The sequence below is a fragment of the Amblyraja radiata genome, chromosome 4 (assembly GCF_010909765.2).
Source record: "Amblyraja radiata isolate CabotCenter1 chromosome 4, sAmbRad1.1.pri, whole genome shotgun sequence".
Classification (NCBI taxonomy): domain Eukaryota; kingdom Metazoa; phylum Chordata; class Chondrichthyes; order Rajiformes; family Rajidae; genus Amblyraja; species Amblyraja radiata.
Window position 1 is genome coordinate 30,611,337 of NC_045959.1, and position 13,827 is coordinate 30,625,163.

The following is a 13,827-nucleotide window of genomic DNA, read 5'->3' on the forward strand; positions in this document are numbered from 1 at the left end:
TTCTACAGGAGAATGATATAGTGGTTAAAAGATTAATCTTCAGTAGATAAACATAAAATGACAATATTCCAGTGACAGGTGGTGCAACAAGATAGTGTTGGAGGTCATTCTTGGTTGGAATCAGACTACAGAGAGGACTCGAAGAAATAGGTCTATGAAAGAGAATTCAGAAAGAATGGAGCTAAGCTGCGAATTAAATATTTGGATGATGCTCTCAAAGTCCCCATTGATGAATGGAAATTTCTAACAGCAATGTTAATTGGAAAAACTTTGTAAGGGAGAGGGTGTGGATCATGACTTTCTTCATGAGATGGTACCTCCAGAGGATGAACACAAATGATAATGCTTAGAGCATTCTGGTAATGAAAGCATGAATTTTAGTTTTTGTAGAAACATTGCAGGAGCAGAAGGACAGATGAGTAACAATACATAGGGGAAGAGACTTAAAAATAGATAAAATATGCAGTTCTTGGTTGAATTTGACATCAAGATTTTTAACTCTTAATGCAAACATCCCAGTAGGGATTAACTGCATTCAGCAACAACCAGTAGTGCTGGGAAGTTTTGAGAATGGAGGCTTCCAATTTACCAACAATGACCCAATGAGGAAATCCATTCAAAATATAATATTAAACAGGTGGTTAAAGTAGCAAAATATTACTGATAGCAATTTTTGCTGAAGATGTCACTGATGGAGAAAAATAATTCAATTTTCACATCCCTTTCACGTCGTATAACAATTTACAACCAGAAAGTATAGTTGTTGTAACATTGGAAAAGTAGCACAAGGCAAGTTCCCACACATGGTAATGCAATTATGAGATTTTCTGATCATCTGTTCTGGTAAGACCGAATGAGTAAATACCAGTTAAGGCATTGAGGACATCGCCCCCTACTCTTCCTTCGGATAGTGATTCAACCTCAAATGGTGGCTTGGTTTAACATCTTATCCGAAAGATAGCCGCCGCACATTCAATGCTATCGCCACTTGCCATCCATACTTTGGTGCTCAAGTCTTTGGATTAATTAGTAGCATCAAACATAAATCATTTTTGGGATAAAGCAATTCAGGACATTCCTTTGATCCAGATAGACAAAGCACAAAATGTGTATGGCTGATGAAAAGAGCGCTGAAATTCACAAAATGGGAAACAAAGTAATCAACAGTTCCAAACACAGCTAAGATGTTCAGTAGGGATAACTAATTACATAATATCAGCGCTACAGAATGCCATTTGCAGATCACGAATTTAGACAATGTGGACAGGGCAAACATCAATGTGGGTTTTATACAACAAGTGAGATAATTGGTTAGACATCAATAATATAGTAAAGCACTTTGGAGAATATGCTGACATCATCAACAGCATTACAAAAGCAAAGAAAAGGTTTAGTTTCTTCAGAATGGAGACAAATCCAACTATGAACAGTTGAGCAAATGCCAAAAGGTTAGAAAGAGACATACATCAATAAAGTCCAAACCCAAAAGGGACAGACAGCACCAAGGTTGATATCCAGCATCTAAATAGACTCAGAGTCAAAGTCATATTGCCCCAAAACAGATCCTGCAGTCCACCATGTTTGTTCATGCCAACAATCAAGTGCACATCGATATTAATCCTATTTTTTTTTTTTTGCACTTGGCACCTAGTCTTCTGCCTTGCCAATTCATGTACTTTTCTAAATATCTAAATGTTATGCAAATCTGTCTCCTTCACGCTCAAAGTAAGTGTGTTCCAGATTTCAATCACGGGTTGGTAAATTCTTCCACGGACCCCTTCTGTACCGCTTTGTCCATTACCTTAAACCCATTCCCTCCAGTTTAATAAACCTTAACTATTGGCAAATGTTTCTTACTATTTAACCTATATATATGGCCCTTATGTTTGTGCACAACTAAATTAGGTAACCTCTTAGCCTCCTCTGTTACAAACACAACAAATTCAGCCTATCCCGTCTCTCTTCACAACCAAAACCCACCATCCTTGGAAACATCCAGGACCGGATATCAAATAATGATGAGACAGAGTACAGGAAGGAGATTGAGAACCTCTCGCCCTGGTGTCAAGACAACAACCTTTCTCTCAATGTCAGCAAGGCAAAGGACATAACGTTCTACTTCAGGAAGCGAAGCCGTATACCTACTCCAGTAAACATTGACAGTGTTGAAGAGATGGGTGAAAGGGTGAACTAGCCATATCGAAGCAATGGCCAAGAAAGCACAACTATGCCTCTCGGGGCTTCCTCAGAGGCTCAGGGAATTCTCCAATAAGTCTCACCAACATCAACAGATGCGCAATGGAAAGCATTTTATTGGGATGCATCACAGCATGATTTGGAACGGCTCGATCTGAGACTGCAAGAAATTGCAGAGAATTGTGGATGCAGCCCAGACCATCACACAAACCAACCTCCCTTCCATTGACCATCTACACTTCACACTTTCTCAGCAAGACCATCAGCATAATCAAGGGAGTTCTCACTCCCTCTTCTCTCCTCTCCCCTCCCATCAGGCAAGAGATACAGAAGTGTGAAAACGTATAACCCCAGATTCAGGGACAATTTTTTCTCGGCTATCATCATGCAACTGAACCATCCTATCAACAATTAGAGAGCAGTTTTGAGCTACTATATGCCTCCAATGAGACCCTTGGACCAGCTTTAATTTGAACTTTATTGGATTTTATCTTGCTCTAAACGTTATTCCGTTTATCATGTACCTGTACAGTGGATGACTTAATTGTAATCATGTATACTCTATCTGCTAATTGGTCAGCATGCAACAAAATTTTTTTTTTACTGTTCCTCGATGCATGTGACAATAAACTAAACATTCAGGCAAATACCCTCTATTCCATTTCTCGTGCAAACACACTCGGTGATGCACAGTACTCCAAAACACCACACTGTATAAAGCTGCAACATTAATAATTTATGTCATTACACCAAAACATCTCTGCTCTTATATATTTTGTCCTAACTGAAGCTTGTACAATGTATGCCTTTCTTTTCCCCTGTATACCAATGGATACCTTGAGACTACCCTTCTATCGACAGCACAAATGTTCATGTCGTGCGGAAACTTATTCACCTTATCTCCTACATTCCAATCCAAATTACGAATGTATAACAAGGGTTGCAGCAACACATGTCTCTGTGGTACACCAGATATCATAGTTTTCCCAATCACAAAAGCAACTCTCCACCTCCTACCTCTTTACTCCTACCAGGAAGACAATTCCCAATCCATATGCCAATATTCCGTGGATCCCATCAGCTCTGACCTATTGGACAAGTCTCCCATGTGGGAACTTGTCAAAGGTCTTACTGAAGTTGATGTATAGCCCTCAACTATATTTTGTTACAATTTTAACCAAATTTAAACCTCTCCCCTTTGATTAATCCTGCCTTTCCATTGCACCACCTGCAAATCTACCAATGCTAAAATCTGCCTACATAACATAATTTTTTCTCCATAAAGTTCAATTGGTTCAAAAAATATCTGATGCAACTCGATGCAGATGTCCTCCAAGAGTTTAAAAATCAAAGGTAATGACAAGATAACACAGTGTTCTGCAATCTGCGGAACTTTTCAAAATCTGCCAATCAATTACTTATTTTACTTCCAGTGCATATGTGGATAATACATATGAATAAAGAAAAATGAATCAAAGTTGAAATGCTCTGCGCATGAAAATAAAATACCTTCAGCTCCACATCTGAAGATCATCAGCACTAAAAATAGTAACGAAACTGCTAGGCTGCTGCTGTAGGCCATGAGGAAAAAGCTACTGCAAAACAAGGATACAATTTAATCAGTGATTCTGGACAATTTCCTAAAAAAATAAGTTTTTAGTTTTAAATAGTGCATCAGTCTGGAGTATTTAACACACACTATCATACCATAAATGCAGGACTGCCAACATTGGGTGAGAGTTGAGAGTGAGAGATTGCGAGGGAGCGTAGTGACCGAGGGGAGGGGGGGGGGGGGGGTGTGACAGGGGGCTTTTCCATTTTTCAGCTTGAAATTGTGCAATCTGGTGCATACTGTAGCGAGTCTTTTAACTTACACTTGAATGCAACATTTATGCTTCAAATTGGATTAGGTATGAATAATGTTAGGCTAAATTACATTCCTAATTACATTCCACAGTAGAGCCAGGCTCTGGTCAACAAGTGCAGCACATGAATGACCTAAGTATATTCATGTATGGAAATCAGATTATAATTCATGCTGTTATGTACATACATATATATAATATATATATTAAAATATATGTGTGTATATATATAGAGAAACAAAAACATAGAAACAAGGCAAGAGGAGTCAGACTTCCATCACTGTTCTGCACAAATAAATCAACCTTACTCTTTGACTATAGAAACAAGACGGAAATAATGGCACATATTCAACCGTATATGGTTCAATAAAATTAAGATATATATGTAAAACATTTATATGGAAACAGGCCATTCAGCCCACCAAGTCTACCATACACCAGTTGTATCCTACACGCCAGGAACAATTTACAGAAGCCAATTAACCTACAAACCTGCACTTCTTTTGGATGTGGGAGAAACCAGTATATCCAGAGAAAGCCATGTGGTCATAAGGAGAATGTACAAATACTGTACAGACAGCACCCGTAGTCAGGATCCAATCTGGGTCTTTGGTGCTGCAAGGCATTAACTCTACTGCTGTGCCACCCCATTAAATTATTTTTTCTGTAATATATTTATTATGGTATCACGTCAATAAAGATGAACACGTGATTATGATTTCTGCCCTTAGTTGGATAACACACATCACCAGTCATTGTGCTTTATGGCTGGTTTTCAACTTCTTCAGTCTGAACGTCTTGACCCAAAACATCACCTATTCTTTCTCTCCAGAGATGCTGCCTGTCCTGCTGAGTTATTCCAGCTTTTAGTATCTATCTTCAGTTTAAACCACCATCTGCAGTTCCTTCCAACACTCTTTGTTAAGCAAAACAGGTCCTATTCTCATCATATTATTCACCTCAACTAAGTATTTTCTTCACCTCCGTTGCTGCAGAGAATACAATCCCAGTTATCAAATCTTCAAATTGAAAGAAAAATTCCAGCCCTGCCAATATGTTCATAAATCGCCCCTGGATCCTCTCCAGAGCAATTGCACCCTTTCTACGGTGTGACATAGTCTTACAGCATGGAAACAGCCCCGTCATCCCAACTTGTCCATGCAAATCAAGATGCCCCATCTAAACTAGTCCCATTTATCCGCATTTGGCCCATTTCCCTTTAAACCTTGTGTGTGCGCCAGTGTGTATGTAAGGGTGTGTGTTAGGTTGTGTGTGAGAGTGGGTCAGTGAAGCGGCGACAACACCCGGAGTGAGCGGAGACTTGGCAATGTCCGGGGAGAATTTCCCTCGCTCCCCCCCCTTCCCGGGAATGCGGGCCAGCCCAGGTGCTCTGTGTTCAGCTGGGGTCCGGAGGAGGTGAGGGTCCCTGGCCCCGGGGTCGGGCATCGGAGAGGAGCCTTAGCCCGAGATTCATCCCCGCAGCTCCGGAGGCGGCACCGATGCCCCCACTCACCCGGTCCGCTCCTGGCTCCGGGCTGGGGTTAAAACTCCATGCGGTGTGGACAGAGCGGCGACCGGACACAGAGCCGCCGGAGGCGAGGGTGGGAGTTGTGAGCGGTGCCTCAGGAGGGGGTGCTTGGACCACCGCTGTGTCTCACGTACTCCCTGTGACTGCATGGGTTTCCTCCGGATGCTGAGCTTTCCTCCCACACCCCAAAGACATGTGGATTAACTTCAGACTCTCATGATTTAGGAAAATAATGTACCCCCCCACCTCCCATCCAGTTTAATGCTGCTCTTATTACACCATTAACTAGAGCCATTGTCACGCAGCATCAGAGACCCAGGTGCAATCCTAACCCAGGAGCTTGCATGTGTAGAGTTGCATGCACTTCATGCGACTGCTTGGGTTTTTTACCAGATGCTTTGATTTCGGCCCACATCCCAATGACATTCAACTAAGTAACTTGACTGGCCACCATAAAATGTCCCTGGTGCAGATGAATGGTAGAATCTGGGGAAGTCAAAGAGGATGTGGTGGGAATAAAAATGGGATGAATATAGGATTAGTGAAAAATGGGTGGTTGATGATTCTGAGACTCAGTGGGCTGCCAGATCGGCTTCCATACTGCTCAAATCAATAGGAGAATTGTCTTTCACTAAATCATGAAATTGGAAGCCTGGTTTGCAGAATCAAACACCGTTGGGTTATGTAGGAAAAGAGGAGAGAGGCAAACAGTCACTAAATGTAAGAACAGCTTTCACATTATTTACATGATTTTGCAAAGGTAAGTTAGAAATATAGATTCTATTTAATTTATTATGACGAACAAGCCCATTTGCAGACACATCTAACCTCCTACTTGATATCCAACTCACCACAAAGTTACGTGATAGAGCTCTGATGTAATAACATAAATTGCTGGAACTACTCCGCAGGTCAGGCAGCATCTGCAGAGAGAAAAAGAATGACCACTTCAGTCTGGGAACACTTCATCAGATCATTTAAAAGGAAAGGCAAAACAAGTTTATATTAAGATAAACAAAATGGAAACCAATAAAAAAAAATACTGATATGCACTAATGAGTGGGAGATATTGCAGGGATGTCCAAAACTATAACTGAATAAATCTGGTAGAATAACTATGAAACAAGCAATTGCACTGTATCCTTTACGATGCAGCAGCGACAGCAGGAAAGGCAGTAGAGAACAAATTATTGATCAATGGAAATTAGATGGAGAAAAATAGTAAGGTAAGAAATACTGCATGGACAAAGAGAGTGAGGAACTGCATTAAAGTGAGCTAGGGACTTGATTTCCAGCAACATTGCAACCTAAGGTAGGCATGTTCCTAGGAGTAAATATCACCAGCAACTTGTCCTGGACTAGCCATATCGAAGCAATGGCCAAGAAAGCACACCTACGCCTCAACTTCCTGAGAAGCCTTTGGAAATGGGCATGTCCCCAATAACTCTCACCAACATCTACAGATGCGCCGTAGAAAGCATTTTAGTGGGATGCATCGCAGCATGATTTGGGAACAGCTTGATCCAAGACCGCAAGAAATTGCAGAGAATTGTGGACGTAGCCCAGACCATCACACAAACCAACCTCCCTTCCATTGACTCCATCTACACTACTTTAGTAATAGCTTGGAAAAGAGAACCTGTGATTAACTGCCCAGATGACTAATGCTCGCCGTGTGTTTACTGCTGATGTAAACAAATGTATAGTTTTTGTGTCAAGTATCCCAGCAAGCACTTTGGCGATCGTCATGTTACTCTTCTGCACTCCCTCCTTTTTGTCCTTCTCAAGACAATAACCATCAGCCAATTGACAGAGTTATTTAAAAATAGCCTCTTTCATTTCCGTCTTCGGAGTCAGTATTTTGTGCCATCATCGTGGCCGGGTTGTCGGTACAGCCACTGCCCCAAGGCGGGCACAACCGCATTTTATGAGGGCTCGTGTCACATACAGGGCACATATTACCATGACGACCATGATGAGACCTTGCATCAGATTCTTTCCTATGTTTCCCATCCAACGTGTAGCCCACCCCCATAGCTACCAATGGCTATAGGAAGGGTCCTGGTGCAATTTTGCTGTTTCCTTCCGAATGTGTTCTGTTAGGTTAGTTATATTTTCGGAGCTGTCCGGGATATAGGTGCAACATTCAGCACCAATCATGGCACAGGAACTTCCCTTTTCAGCCTAGATAAAATCGAGGGATATTGGATTTTGCAGGGCAACGGTTCGGATGGCAACCATCAGGCTGTCCCCCCTCCCACTGGTACAGAGCTTTTGCATTTTTCATCTTGAAATTGTGCAATCTGGTGCATACTGTAGCAAGTCTTTTAACTTACACTTGAATGCAATATTTATGCTTTATTGTGGATTAGCTATGAATAAGGTTAGACTAAATTACATTACTAATTACATTCCACAGTAGAGCCCAGGCTCTGATCAACATGTGCAGCACATGAATGATCTTAGTATATTCTTCTATGGAAATCAGATTATAATCAAACACTTGGCTATTTTGACCAACCTGGGTCTCACTGCACACCTGGTACTACTCCTGACCCTGACTCCAGTTGCATACCTTCCCTCATTCCTGACCCTGAGTCCAGCCTTACACCTGGCCACCTATTCTACCCTGATCATAGCTGCTTACCTGCTTAGGTTCCCAGTGCTGAACACTCCCCTGGTCCCAGCTTTGACTGCACACCTAGTACTATTCCAGACTTTGACTCTGGATGCACACTTGGCCTTGCTCCTAGCCCCTCTGCACTGACAATATATCTGGCCCACACATAAAGCCCCACATCTGACCCCCTGGACTTAACCTATTACGTTCAAGTCCACAGGTGCTTATCTAATGCAGTAATCTTTTATGGGGCACTTCACGGACCAATTTTTGTATAACAAAATTTGCTACATCCATTGGCTTCCTTGTTAACTAACATGCTAGTTACTTTGTCAAAGAAGTTATCAATTGGTTGAACACACTTTCTCATCCATAAAATTATACTCATTCAGCTGTATAAGTATTCTGTACCATTTCTTTCATTTTCCTAACAAACTGTCCTGAAGTCATTTTCATCCCCAATATTTTCAGTATTTTCAGTATTTTGCTGTCTTCCTCTCAGCTGGGACTTTCCGAGATGCAAAGTCCAAAACTATATATTTAAGCAATATTATTCTGTGATCTTGAGAGTACATCATATTTTCTGTGGTATTCATAACACAACAATGATAAAAATGATCTTTATTTTGATTGCACCTACTAACATGCATACATTATTATATTACAGTTAATAGGTACCGAGGGCAAATTTTTGCTCCAATGCTCCCCATTCCCATTACCTTTACATTGAAGTGATTGAAATCCAAGTGAAGTTTAAATGGCATCATAAACGTAAAACCTCCAGAATGGATGATATTTATTACGTGGTTGGTTGGGGTCAGTATCAGCACAATTACTATATTAAACTTTGAATCTTCAGATGTCCTGGTTCAAGCTAAAACTAAAGACAAATAATAATCTCCTCACACATTACCCTGCAAGTATCTCTGTCACTCCTTTAAAATATACCCCTTCTTTGAACAAGCTCTTAAATATCGCATCTGAATCAGTTTCCATCTGGTTCCAATCCTTGAGGATGTTCATCTACGTGTTCAATTAATAAAACAACGAGATTGGGGACATTTCTATTCAAAGGAATTGGGGAGGGTGGGGGGGGGGGAGGTTAGAAATAGTCAGTGAGGTAAACAAACATAATAGTTGAGTGGTGAATGACAATAGTCAGATTCAGATTCAATCTTTATTGTCATTGTGCAGTGTACAGTACAGAGACAATGAAATGCAGTTAGCATCTCACCCAGAAGAGCGAACATAGAATAATGGAACAGCAAAATATATATATGTACATACATTAGCAATAGTGCAATTTTTCTGGGGGAAGGAGTGTCCGTGGGGGGGGGGTGACTGGCAATCACCAAGGTGCAGAGTTAAGTTGTATAACAGCCGCAGCTGTTCCTGAACCTGCTGGTCCGGCAACAGAGAGACCTGTAGCGCATCCCGGATGGGAGGAGGGTAAACAGTCTGTGGTTGGGGTGAGCGCGCCCTTCGCAGACATCGCTTGCTCTGAACAGACTCAATGGAGGGGAGTGAGGAACCGGTGATGCGTTGGGCAGTTTTCACCACCCTCTGCAGTGCTTTCCGGTCGGAGACAAAGCAGTTGCCATACCATACTGTGATACAGTTGGTAAGGATGCTCTCGATGGTGCAGCGGTAGAAGTTCACCAGAATCTGAGGAGACAGATGGATCTTCTTTTGTCTCCTCAGGAAGAAGAGACACTGGTGAGCCTTCTTGACCAGTGTTGAGGTATTGTGGGTCCAAGAGAGATGTTGACCCCCAGAAACCTGAAGCTGGAAACACGTTCCACCTCCATCCCGTTAATATGGATGGGCCACCCCTAGACCTTCAGTAGTCCACAATGAGCTCCTTGGTCTTCTTGGAGTTAAGGGCCAGGTTGTTGTCAGCGCACCATGCTGCTAGGAGCTGGACCTCCTCCCTATAGGGCGACTCATCGTTGTCGCTAATGAGACCAATCACCGTTGCATCATCTGCATACTTGATGATGGTGTTAGTACCATGTACAGGTGTGCAGTCGTAGGTGAAGAGGGAGTAGAGGAGGGGGCTCAGCACACAGCCCTGTGGAACGCCGGTGTTCAGGGTGAGGGTTGAAGAGGTGTGGTTGTCTGACCTAACATACTGGGGTCTGTTAGTTAGAAAGTCCAGTATCCAGTTGCAGAGGGAGGGATCGATGCCTAGGTCGCAGAGTTTGGTGATCAGTTTGAGGGGATAATAGTGTTAAATGCTGAGCTATGAGCAATGAACAGCATTCTCACGTAGGTGTCTCTGTTGTCGAGGTGGGAGAGGGCGGAGTGAAGTGCCGTTGAGATGGCATCCTCCGTACCCCTGTTCTTGCGGTAGGTGAACTGATAGGGGTCCAGTGTGGGAGGTAGGCAGCCTTTGAGGTGTGCCAGGACAAGCCTCTCGAAGCACTTAGTGATGATGGGAGTAAGTGCAACTGGGCAGAGGTCATTAAGGCTCGCCGCAGTGGAGTGTTTTGGCACCGGCACAATGGAGGTGGTTTTAAGGCACCTGGGGACAACTGCTTGGGCAAGTGACAGGTTGAAGATGTCAGTCCAGACGTCTGTCAGCTGTGCAGCACAGGCCCCGAGGACATGCCCGGGGATGCCGTCAGGGCCAGCAGCCTTTCGTGCATTAATCCTGCTCAGTGCCACATACACGTCGTAGGGGGTGAGTGTGAGGGGCTGGTGATCAGCAGCGAGCACAGCCTTGATGGCCATCTTTTGTCCCTGTCAAAGCGGCCATAAAAGTGGTTAAGCTCCTCAAGGAAGGAGGTGTCGCTGGATGTGGGGGTGGTGTTGGTGGATCTATAGTCCATGATGGCCTGGATGCCTTGCCACATGTACCGGGGGTCGGAATTGCTATTGAAGTGCTGCCTTCCCAATATTTAACTGAAGGAAATAATGGGTTATCTGGGCTGTATGTTGTGACAGACAGTCTGCCGCCTTGCATGTCATTTTAATATTACACTATCCCATCCCCCTGGATATTCCGGTTTAATAAATTAAGGTTTTGTCAACTAATTACAAATCAGGCTAATTACAAATCAATAACATTAGCCAACTCCGAAACATGAAGCGCTGAGCATTGGGATCCAGACATCAAGGACAACTGGCCTCAGTTCCCTGCTCACATCTGGCAGTGTTCTCCGTCTGAACCAGGGGCCACGGAGCGTTTTTGAAAGTAGGGAGGCTGAGCGATCACTGGCCTTGGGGGTATCCGGTGATGGAGTGGAGCAACCGAGTGGGGAGAGGGTGTGGAAGGGTAGTTTCCCCCCTCCCTATGTGGGGACCTTTTGAAATTTGATGTATTAAAATCACGTTTTAGTGTATTGTAGAAGTATGATTTCAACTTTTTGTATGAAATATTTTTAAGAGATAACTTTTTAAGGGGTAACTTTTTCCACACAAAGGGTGGTGGGTGTATGGAACAAGCTGCCAGAGGAGGTAGTTGAGGCAGGGACCATCCCACATTTAAGAAACAGTTAGACTGATACATGGATAGGGCAGCTTTGGAGGTATGGACCAAGAGCAGGTAGCGTAGCTGGGACATGTTGGCGGGTGTGGGCAAGTTGCGTCGAAGGGCCTGTTTTCACACTGTATCACTCTATGACTACATTATACCTCCACCATGCATGAATGCTTCAAAATCATGTGGTCGAGTTTTATTGCTATATACTCAAGCATAGAAACGTAGAAAATAGGTGCAGGAGGAGGTGGCTGATCTGGCACTCTGGTGTCAGGCCAACAGCCTCCTCTTGAACATCAAAAAAACTAAGGAGCTGATTGTGGACTTAAGGAGGGCACATCATCCGAGGACGTACATACCATTGAGGATAAATGGGGATACTGTGGATAGGGTGAGCTGCTTTAAATACCTGGGAGTCCACATCTCTGAGGATATGACATGGACATCACACGCCGCAGCACTCGTGAGTAAGGCAAGGCAGCGCCTTTACCACCTCAGGCAATTAAGGAAATTCAGAGTGTCTCCGAGGATCCTCCAGTGCTTCCACTCAGCGGCTGTGGAAAACACCTTGTCCGGAAATATTACAATCTGGTTTGGGAATTGCTTTGCCCAGGACAAGAAGGCTCTGCAGAGAGTAGTTCGTTCGGCCGAACGCACTATGGGAACTTCACTCGCCCCCTGCAGGAACTATACATCAGGAGGTGCAACTCCAGAGCCAATAAAATCATGGGAGACCCCTGCAACGGACTGTTCCAGCTGCTACGGTCAGGCAAACGCCTCCGTTGCCATGCTGTGAGAACGGAGAGGTTGAGAAGCTTCTTACCAGAGGCCATTAGGACTGTAAACTCCTATCTCACCAGGGACTAACTTTACTGTACCACTCTACTGCTTTTTAAAAAAATTGCTGTTTTTTTCTCTTTTTCCTTCCGCCCACAATATTTAATTTGAAAAAGAATATATGATTCTGTTACATTCTGTTTGTAGTTTGTTTGGTTGTTTGTTTGTTTGTCTTTTTGCACAAAGTCCGCGAGCATTGCCACTTTACATTTCACTGCACATCTCGTATGTGTATGCGACGAATAAACTTGATTTGACTTGAAATAGGCCATTCAGCCCTTCGAGCCAGCACTGCCATTCAATATGATCATGGCTGTTCATTTAAAATCAGTACCTCTTTCCTGTTTTTTTCCCCATATCCCTTGATTTCGTCAGCCCCAAGAACTAAATGTAACTCTCTCTTGAAAACATCCAGTGAATTAGCCTGCACTGCCTTCTGTGGCAGAAAATGCCACAGATTCACAACTCTCTGCGTGAAGAAAGTTTGTCCTCATCTCAGTCCTAACTGGCCTACCCTTTATTCTTAAACTGAGACCCCTGGTTCTGAACTCCCCCAACATCGGGAATATTGTTCCTGCAGTTACAGTAAGTGAAAATCTAGCAGGCAAGCAGGATGCTTTCTCCAACCACCCCCATTTGAAGTCCACTATCTTCCATCGTTTCTACCCAGTGCTTGGTACTTACTTCCACAGCAGCCACTGGTTTTCCTCCAGGATGCACTGAGCCGCAGCCCGATCCATGCCGGTCACCTGGGCGAATTTGGCACAGAGACTCTCACGGCAATGGCGCAATGCTTCCGATGCCTCCAACGGCCCGCGACTCTTGCACTGAGGCTGCTCCATGGCCGGAGCTGCAGTGAGCGACTCGCCAGCCCGGCAAACACTCGCCAGTCCCGCTCCCCGTCCGCACATGTCCCCGCCGCTGCTTCTGCGTCCAACACCCGTGGCCCATGCAGTTGATATGAGTTTTGAAATTTTCATTGATCACAGAATTTCTCACGGCAGAGCCTGAGAAATTTGTGATCAGCGTAAGAATTTGGCGCAATGCGTGATTCTCACGCTCAATGCATGAGAGTTGGCAGCCCTGCCTCTCTATCCCCCTCTCTTCTCCCCTTTCTCTCTCTCCCCCTCCCTTCTTATCTCCCCCTTTCCCTTCCTCCCACCTCACTCTCCCCTCTCTCTCTCTCGTTCTCTCTCCTCTCATCCCCCTCTCTCTCCCCCTCTGCCTGTCCCTCTCCTCTCACCCCTCTCCCCCCTCTCCTGCTGTCTCACCCCTCTCCTGCTCTCTCTCTCCCCCTCTC

At 44.0% G+C, this 13,827-nt stretch overlaps 1 protein-coding gene across 2 annotated transcripts in view; it reads right to left on the reverse strand.

The window, feature by feature from the left end:
- Window positions 1-13,827, reverse strand: part of reck (reversion inducing cysteine rich protein with kazal motifs) — a 148,450-nt gene that overhangs the window by 108,225 nt on the left and 26,398 nt on the right. The window contains exons 3-4 of one of the 2 annotated variants that reach the window (XM_033019186.1): window positions 6,441-6,512; window positions 3,706-3,788 (exon numbers count right to left, since the gene is read on the reverse strand). In XM_033019186.1, coding sequence (XP_032875077.1) covers window positions 3,706-3,778 — 73 coding nt within the window. In that variant the 5' untranslated portion in view covers window positions 3,779-3,788; window positions 6,441-6,512. Of the gene's footprint in view, window positions 1-3,705; window positions 3,792-6,440; window positions 6,513-13,827 lie in introns of both variants that reach the window. The other variant, XM_033019185.1, reaches the window with a different exon arrangement.